Consider the following 23,125-nt stretch of genomic DNA (forward strand, 5'->3'; position numbering starts at 1 on the left):
AAAGGGCACGGGGGAGGGCACTTGTGGGGATGAGCACTGGGTGTTCTATGGAAACCAACTTGACAATAAACTATATTAAAATAAATAAATAAATAAATAAATAAATAAGATAATTAGGGGCACCTGGGGGTGGGGGCTCAGTCGGTTAAGCGTCCGGCTTTGGCTTTGGCCCAGGGCATGATCTCATGGTTCTTGAGTCCCAGCCCCACGCGGGGCTCTCTGCTGTCAGCACAGAGCTCCCTTCGGATCTGCTCTCCCCTTCTCTCTCTCTGCCCCTTCGCCACTCACGTGCGTTCTCTCTCTCTCTCAAAAACGATAAATTAAAAAAAAAAATAATTAGGACAGAGGTTATTTAAAAATGAGGTTTTTTTTTAAATGTTTTATTTATTTCTAGGAGAGAGAGAGAGAGAGACAGTGTGAGCAGGGGAGGGTCAGAGAGAGAGGGAATCACAGACTGAAACAGGCTCCAGGCTCTGAGCTGGCAGTCAGCACAGAGCCCGACGCGGGGCTCGAACCCATGAACCGCGAGATCATGACCTAAGCGAAAGTCGGACGCCTAACCGACTAAGCCACCCAGGCGCCCCTTAAAAATGAGTTTTTACACTTACCCAATGACACTATAGTCATATAAAGTAGATGCTCTGCAATCTCTTATAAAATATTTTCCTCGAAACATTCCAAAATCAATGCATATAGGTATCGCAAGTTCAATAGATCAATTTCTTTGTAAAGCACTGTGGCAACATGGCTTGTTATTTCATATAAAATGCACTGCAAAGGGGTGCCTGGGGGGGCTCAGTCGGTTAAGTGACTGACTTCAGCTCAGGTTATGATCTCACGGTTCATGGGTTAGAGCCCTGCGTCTGTGCTAAGCTGTCATCACGAAGGCTGGAGGCTGCTTTGGATTCTGTGTCTCCCTCTCTCTCTGACCCTGCCCTGCTCATGCTCTGTCTCTCTCTCTCTCAAACATAAGTAAATGGTAAAAAAAAAAAAAAAAAAATTTAAAAACGCTTTGCAAAGGAAAAGATTGGATTTGAGCAGTGTCTGTCTTTATAACTTGAAGTCTACGGCTTTTGGGCCAGTTAACGTAGAAGCTCCGTTTGTTTGAGTCTTTCACACTCCTCTGGTGGAGATTGTCTTAGCTGATAATACAACAGCGTAATAAAAAAGAAGTCATTTAAGAATTTAATGTGTGATAGTTGCGTCTCAAAGAACTATGTGATCAACCAAATGCAATGTGTGGACCTCGTCTGGATCCTGATCTGAATGACATGTCTGTGAAAAGAAATTTTTGAGACTTCTTCCCAGATGTGGGACACTTTATCACATGTGGACAAGGGGTCTTGTGAAATGTGTGTTCCTTGCACACACATGTGCGTTGGGGACACCCACTGGCCTATTCTGGCCTCAGGAAACCACACAAAAAGGATTGGGATTTGAAGTCCATTGCCAAAGCCTTCAGACAATCAGTAATAAGGTCTTCTGTACCTTAAAGCTCTATGCAGCTTTTTAAATTCTTAGTTCAGTCCAATGATTCCTTGGCATAGGTGTGAAGTGGTGGTGGTGGTGGAGGATCATCAGATAATTTAAACCTCATGTCAGTATCTATAATCTCTCTCTTTTTACTTTTTTAAATAAATGTTTATTCATTTTTGAGAGAGAGGGAGAGTGTGAGCAGGGAGGATCAGAGAGAGAGAGGGGGACAGAGGATCCAAAGCGAGCTCTGTGCTGTCTAGCAGTGAGCCGGATGTGGGGCTCAAACTCTGAGATCATGACCTGAGATGAAGGCAGACACTCAACCAACTAAGCCACCTAGGTGCCCCGCCCCCCCCCTTTTTTTTACATTTTAATATGTCTCTGGAATCAGAACATGTTGAAGGTTGATAGAAACATTTAACGTATGCATTTTTCTCCCGGAAAGCTATTGTTAAATTAACACGTTACATCAATGGCATCTTGGAGAAATACGGCAATGCATGGATGCTATGTCTTACTTTGGAAATTGTCAGATTGGGTCTGTTATCTAGATTCTGGGAAGATTACTTAGCCCGTGGCACCACTTCCGGACTCTCACCGTTCTTTGCTTTAATCGACACTAACGATCTCTATCGAGGTCAATGTCACATCGTTTGGTGAGCAGTACAGGAACGGCCCAATGGCAGTTTGTATGTTGTATCGACTTAGAGGTAAGTGAAAAAACTAGAGAGAAGTACGAAGACCATGGAAATAGTAAATTCTCTCTCCTTATCCTCTTGGCTTCAAGCCCTGACTTCCACCTTCAGAATAGGGGTCCCCGTTTCCAAGCCTTTGTCTCTTTCAAATTCCCACAGATGAGATTGCCTGAAAATGATCAGTTTCTTTCTAGGACTAAGATTGCCAAAGCCACCGTGCACATAGTAGACAGGTAGACGCTACTTGGATTTGCACGTAAGGACATTATGATGGGCTGCCTGGTGGTTCAGTTGGCTGGACGTCCGAGTCTTGATTTCCACTCAGGCCATGATTCAGAACCTGCTTGGGATTCTCTCTCCCTCTCTCTCTGCCCCTCCCACACACACACACACACACACACACACACGCACACACACTCTCTCTGTCTCAAAATAAATACATAAATTAGAAAAAACAGAATATTATGATTCACACAGTTATCTTTCCACAGGTTTAAAAATTTCGTCTACACATACCGAATCTTCAAAGAGAGACATGGGTTTTACAACATACAGGTAAGAACGTACCAGAACTGCCGTAAAATCAGTAACAAAAGGTCGGGGGGAGAAGAATCAGAGCATCTCTTGAACCTGAGATGTGGCCACGTGGAGGCATTTTAGAAAGGGAAGCAACATGCAGCGTTGGAGGCAAATCAATAGTGAACCTTGTCTTTCTCTGGGGGAAATAGGGAGAATTTTTCAATAATCAAGGCTGTTGTTCAGACCCGTAGAGGCGCATGACCCTGGAGTCAAATGAACCAGCCTGGCCTCCACGTGAGGCCACTGTCCAGTTAGAAAAAGATGCAACGGCCAGGGCGGGATGGAGCGGGAAGGCGGGGAGAGGTCTGAATGTACAGGCAGCCACATGAGCTCCCCGGCTGAAGGAAACAAGGGGCGCGTCCGTGAACTAGCATCTTAGGGGTTTCTTTAATTTTTCTGGTTTCCTGAGCACTAAGCAGAAAACCTTTTTCTTTTAAAATGATTTCTCTGGCTTAGGAAGTCGAGGATAATAAATATAACTGAATCTTCACTAACAGAATCCTGAAATAATTTTTTGAAACACTTGCAGACATGATTAAGCAGATCTTTTACTGCAAAATATCTCAGAATCTTCAAAATGCTAATGCTCGCTGTGAATATCTAAAAGAAATTAGAATATACAATGATTCCCACACACATCACACACACATATATATCCATATCCATATATATATGTGTGTGTGTGATGTGTGTGATGTATGTGTGTGTGTGATGTGTGTAATGCATGTGTGTGTGATATGTGTGTGTGATGTATGTGTGTGTGATGTGTGTAATGTATGTGTGTGATATGTGTGTGATGTATGTGTGTGTGATGTGTGTAATGTATGTGTGTGATATGTGTGTGATGTATGTGTGTGTGATGTGTGTAATGTATGTGTGTGATATGTGTGTGATGTATGTGTGTGTGATGTGTGTAATGTATGTGTGTGATATATGTGTGTGTATAATGTATGTGTGTGTGATGTGTGTGTGTGTATACATATAATTTTTCATTTCCCTACAAAGGACATTATTGAGGCAATTGACAAAATTTGAACAAGGTCTGTAGATTAGTAAGCAGCATGACATCAAGATTAATTTCCTCATTTTAATGATTGTAGAGTGGACACATAATGTCCTCGCTGTTTTGGAAACATTGAAGTATTTAGGGGTAAAGAGCTATCTTGTTTGCACTTAATCTCAAAATTAAAAACATATGTATATATGTATCACTATATATGCACATATATGTATATATTTAGAAAGAGAAAATGAAAAGCAAACATATACAATAAAATGTTAACATTTGAGGATTGGGTGAAGGAGATATACATATAAATTTTAAAAATATTTTTGCAACTTTTCTTCAAGTCTGAAATTATTTCAAAATTTCAAAATATATTTCAAAATATAAGTTCAAAAGCAACTTACAGTAAAACTTTTTTCCTTTGTTGTGCCTGCTTTGGGAGATTGTGCTAATTCCTTAATACAGTATTTTGTCTCTTGTCCGGACAAAGCAGAGAGGCATGGAAGTCAGTTATAACTCAGATACGGGAGCCATTTCACTGAGGAGGCCCGTGGGGAGTGGATGGTGGCTTGGGTTGAAGTGATGACCTTATATGCAACTTCCCCCCGGGCTGCTTCAATGCCTGCCAGCATCTCTGATGAAGGTTAACCACACCGCACGTCAGAGAAACTTCTGGTCACTGCACCTGTCTGTAGTCTGACACGGGGCCATCTGAGAACCAGCGTGATCATCAAGAAAGTCGTGAACACGGGGCAAGGGAAGGAAAAATAAGATAAAAACAGAGAGCGAGACAAACCGTAAAAGACTCTTAAATACAAAGAACGAACTGAAGGTTGCTGGAGGGGCGTAGAGTGGTGGGATGGGTTAAATGGGCGATGGGCTTTAAGGAGGTCACTTGTTAGGGTGCCTGGGTGGCTCAGTCAGTTAAGCGTCTGACTTTGGCTCAGGTCATAATCTCACGGTTTGTGAGTTTGAGCCCCGTGTCGGGCTCTGTGCTGACAGCTCGGAGCCTGGAGCCTGCTTCAGATTCTGTGTCTCCTTCTCTCTCTGCCCCTCCCCCACTGTGCTCTGTCTCTCAAAATTAAATAAATGCAAAAAGAATTTTTTTTTTTTAATTGAGGGCACTTGTTGGGATGAGCACTGGGTGTTATATGTAAGTGATGAATTGCTAAATTCTATTCCTGAAATCATTATTACACTATATGTTAACTAACTTGGATTTAAGTTTTTAAAAAATTGAAATTAAAATTAAAAACACCCCACACATACAAGGCACAGTGTCTGACATCAGCTCCCAGAGGGGTACCCTCGGCGAAATATCTACAAGTGCCCCAGATAAACTTGCTGAGGATGGGGGCTCACTCAGCTCTGCAGACCAGCGTGGGACCCCTTGATCATCAATCCTTCTTCCTCACAGTAGCTCAAATCAGAGGCTGGTCTTAAAACCAAAGGTTTCTGTGTATTTCCATTGGTGCAATTTTTTTTAATGTTTTGTAATTTATTTTGAGAGAGAGAGAGAGAAAGAAAGAGGATGCACAGGAGAGAGGCAGAGAGAGGAAGAGAATCCCAAGCAGGTGCGGAGCCTGATTCAGGGCTCGAACTCACAAACCGTGAGATCGTGACCTGACCCGAAAGCAAGAGTCAGACGCTTACCCGGCTGAGCCCCCCAGGCGCCCCATCGGGGTGAGCTCTTAAGCCTGAACTGCCAGCCACTTGTTTTCAGTTTGCCAGCTCAGAGGTAGCCCTGACAACCACTTCTCTGAGAAGTGTCACATTGCACTTGCAATCGCAGGTGACGAGCGATCTCCTTGTATCTTGGCAGACCGTGGAAGGTGCTCCCAAACAGATCTTTCCAAACCTAAAGGAATTGATCTCTGCTTTTGAGAAACCAAATCAAGGGCTGGTGGTTCACCTTGTACGGCCAATAAAGAAAACCGGCTCCCGCCAGCGATGGAGAAGATCACAGATAAAGTTGGATGGTATTTACAGTAAAAGTTCTTAATGGGGGGGGGGGGCTCCGAGAAGAACCTTAGTCCCCTATCTTCCACTGGCTGACTTTGTGGAATTTCTACAGATACACAGCCCTTTCTGTTGTGTCCTAAAAGCTTTCACCCACTTAGAGCAATTTCCATTTGCTGGGCAGCGGTGTCTTCGAGCTCTGGAAAGTGTCCAGTGCATGGAGCACTCCCCCTCGGGAGTCAGGAGAGCGAGAGCGCCCCCACACCCTCGCATCCCCTGGGCACTCTGGGAGAGCTGACTTTAAACTCTACCCATGACCTTGTGCCAACTACCATTTGGGGAATAGGTGGATAAGCAGGCAACATTTTCAAATGAGAAAATTACTTCGAGGCCCTCTCCAAGCCTCGTACTGTTGCATCCTGCTCAATATTTGCCAAGTATTCACTTACGTAGTGTTAGGGGACAAGTGATTTCAGGTACATCCCTAAAGGGATTGAGCCACGGTGGAAATCTAAGTGCAGAGAATCCACGCTGAGGCCTCTCAAAATGAGCAGCTGCAATGACTCTCTTATCCCCCTTGAATTTGCTCCCAGAAAATAATCTCTCTAGTGTGGGTAGGGTCAGCGTGGTTTGAATTTAGCTCAGACTCCCTGAGACATTTTCAGCTCACCCCTGTTTTCTCACGGTGGTGGTGTGGCTACGTTCCCCAGCAGCGGGATTTCAGTGATGAGTGGCCAGGTTGCGGGCGTTGGAAGGAGACATGCTACCTCGGGAGCCGCAGGGGGCCTGAGATCACCCCACATTCTACTCGGTCCGCAGCCAAGTCACCCTCCGGGGTGCCAGGGCGAGCTTCTCCCCTCCCTACGAAACCGAGCATGGGTTATTTTTATTTATTTATTTTAATAAAGTTTATTTCTTTTGAGAGAGAGATGGTGCGAGCAGGGGAGGGGCAGAGAGAGAGGGAGAGTGGAGGTCAAACCCAGAACCGTGAGATCATGACCTGAGCCGAAATCAAGAGTCAGACGCTTAACTGGCTCTTCCACCCGGGAGCCCAAGAGCTTGGGTTTTTAATGATTAAAATAAATCCCCCTGGGGCACCTGGATGGCTCAGTCCCTTAAGTGTCTGATTCTCGGTTTCAGCTCCGGTCGTGATCTCACGGTCGTGGGATCGAGCCCCACGTCTGGCTCTGCGCTGATGGTGCGGAACCCACTTGGGATTCTCTGCCTCCCTCTTCTCGCTGTCCGTCTCCCACCCCCCAAATAAGTGAATGAACTTTTAAAAAGTAATAAAAAATAAAGTAAAAAAATAATAATAAACCCCCTCCTCCGCCGTTGTTTCTCTGTCCCCTGCCCCCTGCAGGGGACTGTGCACCTTTGCACACACAAAGTCACTTCCTATAGGGCTGACTATGGGTATAGTCCCATGGCCATGTTCCACCAAAACTTACCGAACAAAAGCACAAAGCCGGGGCAGAGGTAGAAAGCCCGGAATGTACGTGTGCTGAGGGTGTTTGGGGCAGTGCTAGTATCAGTCCAACAATGATAAAATAATCACAAATGCCAGGGGAGCGTCCTTTAATGACCTCCCCTAAGAACTGGGCGGGAGTCTCCCCTCCCCAGCTGCCCGTGCTTGATGAGCCCCGGTGGGTGAGCCCCAAGTCTTCCGCTTTGCCCAAAGGGGAGACAATCCTCTCCTCAGCTCATCGTCTTCCTCCCTTCCCTTGGCCTCCTTAGAATAAGCTTCAGATGCTCTCAGTCTGAGGGACCCACAGGCTTTCTGCCGGCGAGTGGGGGCGTCTGGGGCTGGAACCTCGGATGCCCAACCTTATAAAGAGCGCCGCCCCCAGTTTGCCAGGAGAGCTCCCCGGGGCACCCCAGCCCTTGAAGATGTCGCTTTGATGCATCAGTCGAGGGTTGTCCTGTGCCTGGAGTGAGGTTGGTCGGCGTGACTCCTGGGCGCTGAGCCTCACGGCTGGTCTTCTGTTTCCTTCCCCAGAGAACAGTAACAGCGACTATGTCGAGGTCTTGCCTTGAAGATAAAGAGACTGACCAAAGCGCTTTGGGAAGACATGGGGCGACAGCTCCCCCTGGCGCCCCTGCTTCTCCTGCAGATGTGGGTCTGGGATGCTGAGCTGTAAGCGAACTATTCAGACTCTCCTGGTCTGGGGGACTGAAGATGTTCTGTCCACCAGCCTCAGAGAAATCGCTCCCCACATCCCTACCTCCCACGCACCCACCAGGAGCAGCTTTGAAGCCCCTTTCCCCTTGAGCCCTCTTCTTTCTTGGAACAGGACGGCCTGAACCAGTTCTCCCTGACTTCTTAAAGATATCACTACATCATGGGTGACACCCTCCTTCAGGCCAGGCAGTCGGAAGCACGGCTTCACACAGAAGAGAACGCGCTTGGCCGCGTGGCCATGAGCAAGGAGCCTGAGTTCCAGTCCTGTGGCTACGTGACTTCGGATAAACCTCTTCCCCAGTCTGGGTCTCCATTTCTTCTTCTGTAGAACAAAGGCATGCCCCTGCCTCTGCGCTGCACCCAGTTGTATCCGGTGGAGTCGAGGAGTCCTGGGGTGACGGAGATGTACGCGGGATTGGCACGGGATCAGGGTCTCCAACCCCCCAAACAGCCAACACGGTCTCCGCACCTGCCTGTCCTGGTCTTGGTGGTGATGGGGGCCCTGACCCCTCCCCCACGCCCTTCTCCCCCACATTCTAGCTCCCCTTCTTTTTCTTACTAATCTTGATATTCCTGTCAAACACATCCACGGGTACCTTTTCTCCCTGGTTTCGCCCAATTTCCCGAATGCATGAATCACGTCAGCAGCATGGATGTAGCTCTGTCCTGCGCTGGTATCTGTGGGGATTTTAAAGATACCCTCCTACGCGTGGTTCCTGTTCCCGTTAGCTTCTATGTGCCTCCAAAGCACGGTTGGGTCTCCCTCATATTCCCCAGGGTGGAAATGCATGTGCGTAGAGCTGTGCCCGTTCACAGAACTTTCTGACCGGAAGCACATCCCTGAAGGGTTTGTTGAGTCGGTTCTAAGTCCTTTGGTTCAACATTTTAGTTACACCCCGATTCGCGTGCAATGTGTCAAATTCTGTGCCTATTGTCTTACCGATCTTCAAACCGTAGTGATTCATTTTACCGTCCCGGTCTTATCTTCCAAAGGTATTAAAGAGAGGAGCTCGAGATTTCCAGAAGACAGGAACAGACATGGTGGCTGCAGTCCCAAAGTGGGAGCCATTCTGAGTTTTTGGCTCACAAGAAATCCAGAGCTATTACCAAGTAGGTAAGAAGTGGAATACAGCCACCATATTCAGAGAGCTGAGGGCGCCAGAAGCAAGCCCACTTCTGGGGTTCTGTCCCCAGTCTTTGATTCCACCTCCAAAGAAGCATGTGTCAGTCACCAGAGTCCACAGCAATCTTTGGTCCAGAAAATATATTCGGTGCCAAGGAAAATATATTCATTTCTTGAACAAATGACTGAATAAATCAATATCTAAAATGTAGCCACTCGTTCCAGATAGCAGAGATTTATTTGAGCTTCATTCATTTCCGAACCCAGTGGAACAAGACAATTAGTTCAAGACCTTGCAGTCGTAATTCTCACAGAAGTGATTTCTTTTTTCTGAGCATCCATGCATAGCACTTTACAGGATGCTTGGTCCCCCGCAGGATTTCAGCACATTTCTCAACTGAGTAGTTGATGTTGATGTCATGTTCATGATCTTTTTAGAAGATCCTGAGGAGTCACGTGAAGGGCAGTTGCAAGATTCAGTAGGTGGGACTGGAGAGGGGAAAGACCCAGGAAACAACAATGGCAGGTATATGAAGTGTTTGAGGTGCTGTTCTGTGAAAGAGGGTACAATGCCTACCAGCAGAACTCACACCAGTGCTGGCTATCTGTAGGAGGGCAGTTTTAGCCGTATAGCAAAAAGAACTCAGAACTCACTAGAATGATCTTATATGAAGAGCCTGCCCGTGTTGTAGTTTAAGTCGAGGGTGATATTTTCCAAGGATATGAGAGAGAAGCGTCCTGCCCCGAGAAGAAATTAGACTGCCTGAATTCTTAAGGTGCCTTCCAATCCAAGGATCATTGGATCCTCTGGTCATCTCTTAATTCCAGTGGGAATCTCTCCCCCTCTCTTTCTTTTTTGGACTTACATATGGAGGGTGGGGTTAATCACATCCTTTAGTTCTTAACTCATTGTTACCATCAATCCACGCAAGACCTTTCTTCTGTTTTATTTCATTGTTATCCTTTGTCCCTCACTCCAATGTTCACATCTTTTCCCATACGCAGCCGCTCAATACTATTTGATATCTACCCTGGATATGTATGCGCCCTTGTAGAATGAACCGCATCGGTTGTGAATATACGTCTTTTATATTTACATACACAATATTGTATCGTTCCAATTATGCTCTTACTTTTCTCACTGAATACCATGTTTGCTTCTAGTCTATATTGCTGAGTGTAATTATTTATTTATTTTGAGAGACAGAGTATGTGCACGTGAGCAGGGGAGGGCCACTCGTCAGAGGAAGAGAGAGAGAAAATCATCTCAGAGCCTGATGCGGGGCTCGAACTCACGAACCGTGAGATCATGACTTGTGCTGAAATGAAGAGCTGGACATTCAACTGATGGAGCCACCCAGGCGCCCCAGAGTGTAATTCACATTCTGAAATGGTGCATGGTATGCTGTGGTGTGCTCCCACCCGCTTATCCGTTCCTCTAGGGATAGTGGACGTCTAGGGCCGTTCCAGCACAATGCTCTGCGAAAGCAACCTTGAACGAGTCCCCCTAAGGAAGTGTGAGAGAGTTTCTCTATACGGTCACAAGATAAGCTCATGTTTAATTATGATGTAGTCAACCCCATCAGGTGCTTTTTGATTCTTCTGTAGCAAGTTCTTTACTTGGAGATCATGAAAAACATTATCCTACATTTTCTCTTACTTGCTTTTATGCCTTCACCCTCTGCAGTTAAGGTCTCAGGGATGGCAAGGACCCTTGTGCTCTTCACTGACACATTCCCAGTACCTAGAAAAGCCCTTCACACCTCGTTGGTGTTCAATAAATATTTCTCAAATCAAGGATGAATCCAGGGTGAACCTTTGTATGTGGGAAGAGGTATTTCCAACATTGTATTTCTTCATATGGTTTAAGCATTTCAACCTGCTTAATCGTTAATTTCCCCTCTGATTTATGGTTCTGCCTTTATCCACAATGGTTCCGATCCTCCAATCTCATTGGCTGGTAGGATAGGTGCCCTCTTAGTTTTCAAGCCGAGTTATCTGTGGACCTTGGTTCCTCCATATACATTTAAGGATAAATATGTTATGTTGCTCAAAACATCTTGATGGGATGTTGAGTGAATTTGCAATGAATTTGTAATTAGGGAAAACAGACATTCTTGCAATGTTGTCCCATGTATAACATGCTGCATCAGTTTACTCGGGTCATTTCTTTTTTTAAAAAATTTAAGTAGGCTTCATGCCCAGCAGAGCCCAATGTGGGGCTTGAACTCACGACCCTGGGATCATGATCTGAGCTGAGATCAAGAGTTGGACATTTAATTCACCAAGCCAGCCAGGTGCCCCGTCTTTTTAATTCTTTTAATGGAATCACAAATTTTCACTATAAGAGTTTTGTATATTCTGTTAGATTAACTGCTAATTATTTTTAGTTGTTATCGATTCTGTCACATGTTTTCTCACATCTCTAGCAGTCTATGGCAGTGGAGAAATGTTTACTCTCTTGTTTGGATCTTCCGGTTTACCTATTGATCCTATTGTAAATTGAATTGTAAATTCTATGTAAATGATTTTGTCCGCTGTAAATAATACCACACTTGTTCTGTTTCCACACTTGTGCGCTTATTGTCCGTGTTTCCCTGCTAGTGTCCATTAAACAGTAATCACAAAAGGGGGCATTCTTGTGTGGGTCCCAGCATTGCCTGGAATGTTTAGAAATGTTCTCCGCTTCACCACCACGCTCGTTGTTTTCATTGGAAACGTTTTGTAATTTGTTAAGTGACTGGTTTCTGCACCTACTGAAATCGTCATACTCCTTTTATCTTCATTCCATGAGAGGTAAATTACTTTAAAATCACTTCTTCGCTTGACCATGCTGTATTATTTTCAATAATCTCTTGGATTTGATAAGTGAATATACCTCATTTAAGATTTTTTGCATTAAAGGGGCGCCTGGGTGGCTCAGTTGCTTAAGCGTCCAACTCTTGATTTTGGCTCAGGTCATGATCTCACTGTTTTTTGAGATGGTGCTTCTCATGGAGCTCTGCATTGACCGTGCTGAGTCCAAGCCAGGGAGGGGCAGAAAGAGAGAGAGAATCTAAAGTAGCCTCAGGCTCTGAGCCGTCAGCACAGAGTGCAACGTGGGGCTTGAACCCAGGAACCGTGAGATCATAACCTGAGCTGAAGTCAGATGCTTAACCAACTGAGCCACCCATGTACCCCAACCTGGCCATTGATTATGCACATATATNTACTTTAGTTCATGGTTTAGTACCGTTTATTGCCGTTCAGGTCAAAGTATTTTTAATTTCTATTAAAACGTCCTCTTCAATCCAAGACCAATTTAGTAGTTGCCATTGTCTTTAAACAGATCTTTTAGCTTTTATTTTTGTGTCGACTCCAAACTGTAAAGCATTATAGTTTGATAACATGGTTTGACTTGACTTCTGATGCGTCCTTGGTGAGCATTCTGTGAATACTTCATTTGTTTGAGAATTGCTTTTCCTTTTCTTTTTAAAGTTCATTCTTGTGACCCACCCCCATATAGTCAAGATTATAAATCATGCAAACCAAATATTTTTATAGAAATGAATTACAGTAGTTGGTGTACAGATTGGCCCCCATAGCTTCATATACATGTTTGAACAATTTTAATGTCATATTTTTAGGTGTATATCTTTTTATACTTATTTTATAATCATCTTAATCTATTTTTATCATATGAGGTGCTTCTCTTCATCTTTTTTTTTTTTGCCTTTAATTATATTTTTCTTCATATTAAAATTGCTGCCCTGGCTTTCTTTTCATTCATACTTTTCTAGCAGATAATTTCCCATCCCTCTGTTTTTAAGTTTTCTCATATCTTTTGTGTTAACTCTGTCTTCTGTAGACAAAATGTTGCTGGATCTAATCTTTTCCCAAGATTGTCTCCTTTCGTTTGGCAAGGTCAATTCACTTACATTTATTACAATTTGTTCTGTTGGAATTGACTTCTGCCATTGTTATGAGATGAAAGTGTCGCCTGTCCCCCAGATCTGTCGAAGCTCTAATCCCCAATGTGAGGGAGAGGTGGGGCCTTTGAGAGGTAATTAGGTTGAGAGGAGGCCATGAGGGTGGCCCTAACCCCTCTCACGATGGGATCAGGGCCTTGAGGAGAAGAGAAAACAGAACACTCTCTCCACCTGTGAGCACCTAGATAGGCTTTGTGAGCACACGTAAGAAGGTGGCTCTTCGCCCTGCTCTCACCAGATACCAAATCTGGGGCACCTGGCCTTGGACTTCCCATCCTCTGGGGCTGTGAGAAATAGATTCTAATGAAATATTTATTGTTTAAACCGCCCAACCTATGGTGTTTTATTATAGCTGCCTGAACTAAGATAGAAATCTTACTAGTCTTTCTATTTACTATGCATTTTGTTCCCCACCCCTCCTTTTCTGCTTTCCAGTGAATAGATCACATTTACGTATGTTAACTTGAAGACTCTTATTTTTTTAAAAGACATTTTTTGGTGGTCTCCCTTAACTTATTAAGACGGGTATATTTGCTTTTCTCTACAATATTTAAGACAGATCAATTGTTATAATCAAGCACACTCTCATTTCACTTCTGTTACCATCATCACTCACTTGCTTTCCGACGTTATCCAAAATTTGAATTATTATCTATTCCTTTTGGGTACCTTCATCATTTAAATAATAAACTATACAGAGTCAATTTCTCACCCTTACGTCCTATATGTTTTCAAATGCATAGCGGTCTCTTGAGTTTATTACTTTTCTTACCAGAATATTTCCTCCAAGAGTATTAGCAAAGATGGTCACTGAATAGTAAGCCTGTTATGCTCTCATACACCTACATCTTTCTTTTACGCTCATTTAAACAACAGTTGAGCTGAGCATGCAATATAGGCTCAAGGTGATTTCTTTCAACAACACAAAAATCTTAACCCCTTATCATTTTGTATCCAGGATTCTTACTGACATGTCTAATGTCAATCTGATTCTCTTTATTAGCTGATCCTTTTTTTCCCTGGAAATTTTAAAGGTAGTCTGCCTTTATGATCTTAAATTTCACAGTAATGTGTCTGAATATAATATAAGTTTTTCCTTTCCTGTTTGAAAGTCCATATGCCATTTTATTCTCAAGGCTTTTTAAAAAATGTTTTGTTTTATTTTTGAGAGGGAGAGAGAAAGCGAGCGGGCAGGGAAGGGGCAGAGAGGGGGAGACACAGGATAAGCAGGCTCCAGGCTCTGAGCTGTCAGCACAGAGCCCAACGCAAGACTCGAACTCACAAACCTCAAGATCATGACCTGGATCGAAGCCGGGTGCCTCCCCGACAAGCCACACAGTTGCCCAGTTAACTTTTCTATACTTTTGGAAACTGTTCTTTTCCCAAAGATAACCTTCCCTTCATCTTCTCTCCTACTGGAATTCTTGTTAAGAAGTGTCCTCTATTTTTTCCCTACATACTATTTGTTGATCTTCGGAAATGACCTGAGAAACATGACAAGCCTCTCTAAAACGGATATCGTGCTTTTCTCATAGTTATCAGTACCAGGAAAAGTCGCCTTTTGCAAATTCGTTACCAGAAGCTGCAATGCCTAAAGTCAGCCACAAGAGGGCAGACAATCACCAAGAAAACAACTACTGGTTTTTGGGGTGGGGGTGTTTTTTTAAAAAAAAGCACCGTGAGGAACCATCATAGCTATAATGAAACATTCCTTGGGATAATACTCCCTTCTTCTTTGGATGTTTCATCTCCAGTGTCGATAAGAGGATTAGTGTGTGAGCCAGGCTTCCCCACTGGCAATTGGAAATTTAATAGAAATACAGTTGTCACTCCTGCCTGGGGCTGAACTTCTTACAAATCATAGAGCAGGTTCCTACCCAAACCCTTGTGAATGGGTGTTCTCAAGAGGCAGTGTGGTCAGCTCTGTCACTCACCGGCACAGTGACTCTGGGCAGGGGGCTGAAACTCCCTTAGCCTCTGGTCAGCCTCGCCTAGGAAACGGGGTGATCATTCTCCCCGCGTAGGGTCTTGTGGGAGAATCAGAGACCACGCCAGCATCGGCGAACTTTGAAAAAGTACAGTCTTTGTTCTTTCCTCTTCCATAAAATGAGGCGGTTGGTGAATGGTCTCTGATTCCTATCCTACCCGAATACTCAGTGTTTAATGAAAATGCATCCGCCCCTGGAGAAGGTCCAACTCAAAAAGACATCTCTGGGCCATGACCCCGTCCTGAGAGTTTTTATCACGCTGGTGTGATGGAAACAGAAAAGAGCCATGCGGTGAGGAAGACGCCTGTCCTCAGCTCTACAGACCCAGGCCGCCAGGTCCCGCGCTGCCCATTTTCTGCTCCAAGTCTCAGGCTCTGTCGCTGCCCCAGCCTCAGTTTACCCATCTGTGAATGGGGCTGCCACAACTACACCACAGGATGTGAGGATTAACGAGATCGTGTGTGTGACTTTCTTTGAATGCAGTAAGAAGCTGTGTCTGAGGAATGGGCTTCATTGGACTCCCCTTACAGGGTTCCTGAGAAACACAAATGAGATGATGGATGTGAACCGAGTAGCACAATTCCTGGAACGCACAGGAACTTGAGGAACGTGATAATGAAGCACCAACAGCAAAGCCCGAAGTGGTAAAGCAGGAACACTGAGACCTGGAATGGACTGCAGCAGTGGGAGAAGCGACCAGGGGAGCCGGGCAGGGGCCTGGCATTGAAGCGTGACCCTTCTCCCATCAGGCCGGACGCCGTGGCGGCTTCTGCTCCGCGGCAAGGTGGCACCTACCCAGGGGCCTGCACGAATGGAGGCCGTGGCTGGAGACCAATGGCCTACGCCCTGGCCCATTAATCATTCTCCCCTTTGAGAGTGGCCGCCCTCAATCCCCTGAAGTCNGAAGGGGCTGAAAGTCGTGGTGTTGGTGTTGCCCACACCCCAGGGGCAGCCTGGCCTAGTCTGTTTCACACTATTTAGCACTTGATTCTGCGTGGGTGATGCATGTATTAAAATTTTCAGGAATAGGGGCGCCTGGGTGGCTTAGTCCGACTTTCGCTTAGGTCATGATCTCGCGGTTCGTGGGTTCGAGCCTCGCGTCGGGCTCTGTGCTGACTGCCAGCTCAGAGCCTGGAGCCTGTTTCAGTCTGTGACTCCCTCTCTCTCTGACCCTCCCCTGCTCACACTGTCTCTCTCTCTCTCTCTCTCAGAAATAAAAATATTTTTAAAAAATTTAAAATTTTCAGGAATAAATGAGACGTTCTCTGACTTCAGTTCGCAGCATGTCTTTAGCAAGATCCTGAGACGAGCCAGGGGCTGGGCTGTGGACCAAGGGGCTAGAGGGGTTAGAGCCCCCGCCCTCAGGCTCAGGGACCTGCGGGAAACCCGGCGGGGGCTCCGTTCCACGTCACCTGACAAGTGCCAGGATGAAGGCCGCACGGATGGCACGGCGGGCAGAGGCGGCTGGGAAGGACTCCGGGAGGAAGGGATGCCTGAGCCGAAATGAGAGAAGGCAGCCCAGCAACGTCAGAGGAAGGAGAAAGGCGGGCAGAGGGACCAGGCAGACAGACGGCCCTGACGCAAAAGCCGTGGAAGCGATTCTGAGGGTTGGGGACTGGGGCTTGACGCACAGAGGCAGTGGCCGGAGAGGAAGCTGGCCAGGTGGGCGGGGCTGGGGGTGATCTAGAGAGCCCACCGGTACCCACATCGCTGCGGGTGATGAGCAAGGTATTGGCGAGAGACAGGGGTGGGGGCCGCGAGCAGCAGCCTCACCCTCCAGCTTTCCTCACTTGTGGGCTCGCTCGCCCTGTCCCGCAGACCCAGCTCCTGGAAAGTGGCAGACAGTGGCCGGGGCTAGAGAAAATTCACCAGGTCTGCTGCAAAGATGATCTTGACACAGAGGACCCAGCACTTAAAACGGAGCAAGGACGATTGAGAGAAACAGAATTTGCCAGATAACCCGGAGAATGCTGGGAAGCTAGTACAAGATGGGTAGTCCAGACTCCTTCTGAGCTTTCCTATCGAGCAGTTGGGTCCGTCCACTGGGGGCTCAGGGGGAAGAGGGAGCTCAAACACCAGCTGAAGCCACATGCCAGTCACAGGAATGATGGAGCTCACCTTCCTCCATGCCTAAAGGCCAGGCTGCTCCTCCACGGGCCTCACGGGGGGCCTGGACCAACCTAGCCCTCCCAGGGAACCACAGGGAACATTCTTTTTGCAATGTTTAATTTTTTGAGAGAGACAGAGCACAAGCAGGGGAGGGGCAGAGAGAGAGGGAGACACAGAATCTGAAGCAGGCTCCAGGCTCCGAGCTGTCAGCACAGAGCCCGACACGGGGCTTGAACCCGCGAACTGCGAGTTCATGACCTGAGCCCAAGTTGGACGCTTAACCGACTGAGCCACCCAGGCGGCCCCAGGGAACATCTTCTAAGTTGCCATGACTTAGCCCATGAGGTGGGCTTCCCCACCAGACAGGAGTTACATAATAGGAACCCCAAAAGCGTAAGGTGGTGCTTTGAGGAAGAAGGCAGCAAACGGAACTGAGAGCTTCGGGGCGGTTAACTAGTGAAACAAAACAAAATAAAACAAAAACAAAAAACAAACAAACAAAAAAACCCCAAAAAACCCAACACCAAAAAAACAAGCTGCAATTTGCTGAGAGGTTCCTTTTTGTTTTGTTCTCCTTTCTGGCCTCTTGCAAGGAGAAAATGCTGGCAGTTTCCTACCCTAACGGCCCGATTCCTTAGGCACCTTCCACGACGGAGCAAACAGCCTGGGGTTGGTCTTTAAACGTCTCCTGGAGCTCGCCTCCCTGTCTGTGCTGTCTACAGCCAGGGGCTTCGTCTCGTGGGACAGGCTTGCCCTTGCCTCCCTTGAGCTGGACCATTTATCATGGCAGCAGCTGGAGATAAGCTGGACACAAAGGGGATTTGTCTCTGAGGAGGCACGGGCCCTAGATACCAGTGCCGAGGAATTTTCTCATTAGCAGGAAGTCAGTGGTGGGGACCGTGGGCTTTCACGGGGGGCCCCCAGTGCAAACAGCAGCAGGGGAAGGGGTGGGGGTGNTTTCCTTGGGAGAGAGAAAAGCCACGAAATGCCATCTGCACTTAGGTCACCATCAGGGAGGGCGAGATTCATCTACGAGGCCGTATTTCTTTGTGAGGACTTAATTCTGTGTGCCCACTCACAGGGAGGCTGCCGCAGGGGCTCCGCAGGGGGCATCCCACATGCTGCTTGCTGAGTGAAGCCCAGGGGACGCTGAGGGCCCAGAGCTCAAAGATAAATCGTCGCTGAGTCACCAGCAGCCTCGGCCGGCCAGGCTGGGATGCTCCGTGGTGGTAGAGACAGGGAGTCAAAGCACCGAGAGTTCTAGAACACTCCCAGGATCCACAGACTCGAAAGGGATTCCAAAGCCCGGGAGCAAATTGAACGAGAGGGGGTTCTTGGAGTTTGGAGCAGCCTCTGAGGCACAGTCCTTGATGAGGTAATTCCATTAATTCTGAAAACCAACCTGGGTTCCCCGACAGGCACACGCACAGGCTTCAGGAACGAAGTGGGTTCCTTGCCGGCCTCTGATTTATGAGTTGCCTTCAGCAATTATTGTAAGATTAAGCTTGGAGGAAGAATAGGTCCAGGTGAAGTTAATGGCCCCTGGCCCCCACTTCCCCCATTTGGTGCTTCCGTTGTATTTTGATACCCTGCTAATGTAGCCTGTTAGCATCACAGGAGGGACGGGTCCATGATGCCGTGACCCACTGCCAACGGAGAGAGAAAACCAGGCATCCCTTTTCCACCACATCAGCACCGTGCACCAGACAGCTCTCCATTCAAGCGGGGACTTGGTTATGTCTGAACAAATGCATCCTTGTACCTCACTCTCTAGACCACCCACCGCTCAGCCTAGAGAACTGCCTTCGGAGTGAGAGGTGCACATCCGTTTTTACACATAAAAGTTTCAAAAGGGTTTTTTTTATGCAACAGTTTTTCCTATTTAATCTTTGCCAAAAATAACTACCCTGCACAACCGTGGAAAAGAAGGGCGTATCAGCGGCACATCGCACACCTGAATGCCCGCGGAGGCAAACCCCGGAGCCACCCAAGGGGAAGAGTTGCCTGAGGAATAGTCATTGGAGCTTACACTTAAAGAAAAGGTTGCTATTGTAAGTATTTTCAATGCGTTTCTGTTGTTTTTCTTTTTTGCCCCCCCCTCCCCCCGCCCAGGCATGGAATGGGTTGGATTGGTTTTGCATTTCTCCTGCCTTCCAAGGACAGGGCTCTGTGCCCAGTGCAGAGAGGGCAACCTGAAAGCACCCACTGTCTCTTTGCACGCCCCGAGAGACGGAAGAGTGGAATCCAGCGTGGAAAAGGCTGGAGACTCCTGCCCGAGACATTTCTGATGCAGAGCCTGGGACTCCACGTGCTGTCGAACCCAACTGCCGGGCTTCGTCGCAGGCGCCAGGGACAGAGCTGGGCAGGGAGGCCCCGTCCTTGCCCCTTTAGAAATGTGTCTGGCTTCTGCGAACAGACTGAAGGCCTTTTCCTCCCCCCCCCATCCACTCTCCGCTTCCTCCCTTTTCAGGTGGTTAGAGGCCTGGCTGACTCTCAGCTGTGAGAGTCCTCTGGGTCCCTGGGCCCGACACCGGCCTGGGGGGGAGCAAGGCTGCAGGCGGCGCCTCTCCAAGCCGCGTTCTCTCAGCAAGCGAGTGCCAAGCTCGCCCCAGTGTGGGCAAGTGCCCCCGTCCGCAGCTCCGGGAAGTTTGTGGACATTTGCTGATGGGGACTCTGGTCCCTCTGAAGAAGGTCTGTGTGCGCAGACACAGCTCTGTCCCCTCCCCAGTGCAAGAGGGCCGTAGACCCCAGGTCAAGTCCTTGCCTAGAGGACAATCCGGGGTCCACGTGACCTCCCCGAGGAGGGGGCTTGCCTGCGCGTGTCCTGAAACAGGCTGTTTCAGGAGCCCCTGAAACAGCCACAGGTCAGGTGGGAAGAGGGACTTAGCCAGTTAGGGGAGCACACGAGGGTCCCGTGGGCCTTGGGTGGGAGGTCAGCCAGCAGCGCCCCTCCCCCCACCCCAGTGCAGGCTCATAACCCTAAATGCCAAAGCTCTCCACTCAACAACTCAGCCTCCAGAAGACCAACCACTTCCCATCAGTCCAGAGAAACCAAACCAAACCAGCAAAACCAAACCAGATCATTTTATTTCTGCAGTTTCCTTCTACCAGAAAACTACTAAAAATATAAATATAAAATCTCTAGAAAATACTCAGAATAGATCTGCAATCTTCTTCCTCTCCCAGAGTGGGGCCGACCTCTTTGTTCTTGAAGTCGATGGAGGCTGTGCGCGTCTGTCTTCAGACCGTCCACGCGCGGAACACACACACGCTTCTCTCTGTGCGGGGAACGTGCCACCCACCTGCCAGGTTCTGGAAGCTCACTTGTGATTTGCCAGGGGAAAGCTACGTGCTGACTATGGGGGTACAGTGTGGGGCTGGGGGAGGAACGGGGAGAGAAAAGGCTCCGGGCCCCCAACTTCCTTATGCAGACACAGAAGTGGGTCTTTCACTCTTGTTCTTCTGCCCTTGTGTAGACTGGGCCACCCAAGGGCCAAGCTCCCAGAGAAGCTCCCAGAGAAGCTGGGTGTGTGTGTGGGGGGGAGGTGAGGGGGGGTTGGGTGACCCGCTGTGACCACAGGAAGGTCAGGCTGTCGAGACAGACATGGGAAGCCAAGTGGGGCTTTGGACAGAGAACCGGTCTTCGCCAAGACCCTCAGCAGGATTAGAAGTGGTCGCTGCTGCTGTCTGGGGGTGGCTCCTGGCCCCTAGCACCGGGGGGTGTCTGCAGCATCTCGGGTGGGGTTTCAGGCTCAAGCCCCCCTACCCCAGGTGGCATTGCCTCGGCCGGACGATGGCCAGGGTAGAGATCATAGAGAGGTTGCAGCCTGGAGCCTCGAGAGCTCCGCGGTCATTCTGGCCACGCCCGGGACAACCCGATAGGGCTCCCTGCTATCCCTGAACCTGAGGGCCAGGACCTCAGCAGTGGCCGGCCGTGGCGTGCTGAGCAAGGGGCTTGAGCCAGCCCGGGGCCTGCAACCTCTCTGCGCACACGGCTGCCATCACCTGCCCCCCCCCCCCCCCCCCCCCCCCCACCNAGGGCTGGCAGGTTTCCCACCAGAGCATCAAACCGAGCTTCCGGTCAGAGGCTCCCTGCACACGTGTTTCCGCTCTGTGTCTTGTGCAAAACTCCAGCCATTCTGGGGAAACTCACAGGCTTCCAAATGCCGGTCCTGAGAACTTCTGAGCCTCGGGGTCCGGCAGCACGTGGTCGTGATGTTCTTGGAGTCAAGGCGGGGTCTAGACCTTCAGTCACTGCCCGCTGCACCACGGCCCGCAGGGGGGCCCCCGGGACACACAGCCCCTCGTGGGGGAGACCGGGCTTCCGTGTGAGCACGCAGTGAGGCCTCGCTGTCCGGAGCGACGGAAGGTGGGGTGGGAAGGCTGTGGCAAGGCCGTGGCCGCTGCAGGGGGGCGGGGGGAGGGCCCCCTCCCCCCACCCCCTACCAGGCTCCCAGGTCTACAGGACTTAGCTTGGATGTTTCGCATGGGGGTGTGTCAGTGCCCCACGGGGATCCCAAAGGCAGGGACAGGGACGCAGAGGACTGTGTGGCCTCAGGACAAGGGAAGGCAGGCGGAGGTCCCTGCAGGGAGACCCAGGCAACAGGCAGAACCAAGCAGCCCCTGCAGGGCGGAAGGGTCAGCTGGCCAGGCTCCTGCATCCCAGTCTCCCTCATCACCGTGGCTCTTGCACGCAGGCACCCAGAGCCTAGAGCCGTGTCACTTCCGGCTGCGGGGTGCGGGGTGCTCCCTGGAAAGCCGCTCTGTCCTCACCCTGACTTCTCCGTGACTTCTGCTCTGGGTTCTCTGGAGGCCGAGTTCCCAGGCCCTCCCCCAAAGCAAGATGCTAATCTGCCCCGATGGGGCCTGCTGCGCCCTGTCCTCACACAGGGCAAGGGGGCCCGGCCTTTCCCTCTGTGCACGGGGAGTGGCCGCTCACATCACCTTCCCCAGCACCTCCTCAGCGCTCAGCCCCGGGGGGCCTGGCGTGCTCCCCAACTGGGCAGGTGGAAAACGCCCTGAGAACCCCTGGCCACACGGCTGCGCCCAGGCCCCAGGCCTGGTTAAGTGCATCCTCCGGCCTGCACCCAAAGGGGTGCAGGAGGGGTAAGGTGTGTGGCGTTCCAGGCCTGGGTCCATCGGAGCCAAACCCATCCATTCCCCATTCGGCCAGAGGCCCCCCTCCAGAGGCAGAAGAAACGAACCAGGNAGGCCAGTGGGAAGTCCCGGCTGCCCGGGAGCAGAGATGCCCCAGGCCCCCCACGCGGCAGCCTGGCCCTTTAGCATCCGGCAGACGGAGCCTTTAACTAGGACGACTCAGGGGCCTGGCCCCGCACGCCCCACGCGAGGGGATCAGTGCTGATCTCTGCACAAAGGGGCCAAGAGGACGCGGAGCTGGGCCAGGGGGCACCAGGAACGGAGGTGGCAGAGGGGAAGGGGGAGCCTGGCAGGGAGGAGGGGCCCTACTCAAAGGACAGCAGGTCTGGGTGCGGGCCCTCATTGTCGAGGCTGGAGGTCCGAGCCCGAGAAGGGGGGCCGCTGTCGTCCGGCGGCTCGGCCAGGCGCACGGGGCTCAGGCTGAGCTTGAGGCCGTTTCTCTCGAGGAGGCCGGGGGAGGAGGCCCGTCTGCACTCAGTCATCTTCAGTTTGGGTTCGTCCTGGCTGTCCTGGTGGATCAGGTCAGGCACCGACAGGGAGACCTCTCCGTTGGGCAGAGCCTCGCCCCTACCCGCCATTTCCGCGGAGACGTCGGGCCGGTCGGCGGGAAGGGGGTCCTGGGGCTGCCCGGGGGGCGGCTCTGTCCCGTACTCCAGACTGCTCAGGACGGGCTGCGACGAGATCAGCATGTCCTGCGTGGTCTTCAGGGCCCGAGGCGTTCGCTTCCTGGTAATGGGAGGCGGAGGGGCCAGCCGAGGGATTGCGTCCTGCAGGGCCGGCCTGCGGGGTTGAGGCGACACGCACGTGAGCCTGAAGGATGGCGAGACCCCGGCACCGCCCCCCCCCGCCACACCCACCGCAGCCCCTCCCCCCCCCCGGCCCCCCC

General features: G+C 49.6%; 2 protein-coding genes across 4 annotated transcripts in view; one reads left to right on the forward strand and one right to left on the reverse strand.

Annotated features, from left to right (window-relative positions):
* SH2D1B (SH2 domain containing 1B) overlaps nt 1–11,646 on the forward strand; it is a 31,163-nt gene extending 19,517 nt beyond the window's left edge. Inside the window, exons 2-5 of one of the 2 annotated variants that reach the window (XR_013334146.1) lie at nt 2,663–2,726; nt 5,579–5,735; nt 7,712–8,299; nt 8,888–11,646. Coding sequence is in view for 1 of the 2 variants with exons in the window: in XM_077760054.1 (XP_077616180.1) it covers nt 2,663–2,726; nt 5,579–5,735; nt 7,712–7,749 (259 nt within the window). In the remaining variant the exon portion in view is untranslated. Of the gene's footprint in view, nt 1–2,662; nt 2,727–5,578; nt 5,736–7,711 lie in introns of both variants that reach the window. The other variant, XM_077760054.1, reaches the window with a different exon arrangement.
* Nucleotides 11,647–22,291: 10,645 nt separating this feature from the next.
* The window catches only part of CUNH1orf226 (chromosome unknown C1orf226 homolog), a 15,134-nt gene continuing 14,300 nt past the window's right edge, over nt 22,292–23,125 (reverse strand). For both annotated transcript variants that reach the window (XM_077760056.1, XM_077760055.1), the window contains exon 3: nt 22,292–23,019. In XM_077760056.1, coding sequence (XP_077616182.1) covers nt 22,545–23,019 — 475 coding nt within the window. In that variant the 3' untranslated portion in view covers nt 22,292–22,544. The remainder of the gene's footprint in view (nt 23,020–23,125) is intronic.

Source organism: Crocuta crocuta, unplaced genomic scaffold (genome assembly GCF_008692635.1).
Source record: "Crocuta crocuta isolate KB4526 unplaced genomic scaffold, BGI_CrCroc_1.0 scaffold133, whole genome shotgun sequence".
Lineage (NCBI taxonomy): Eukaryota > Metazoa > Chordata > Mammalia > Carnivora > Hyaenidae > Crocuta > Crocuta crocuta.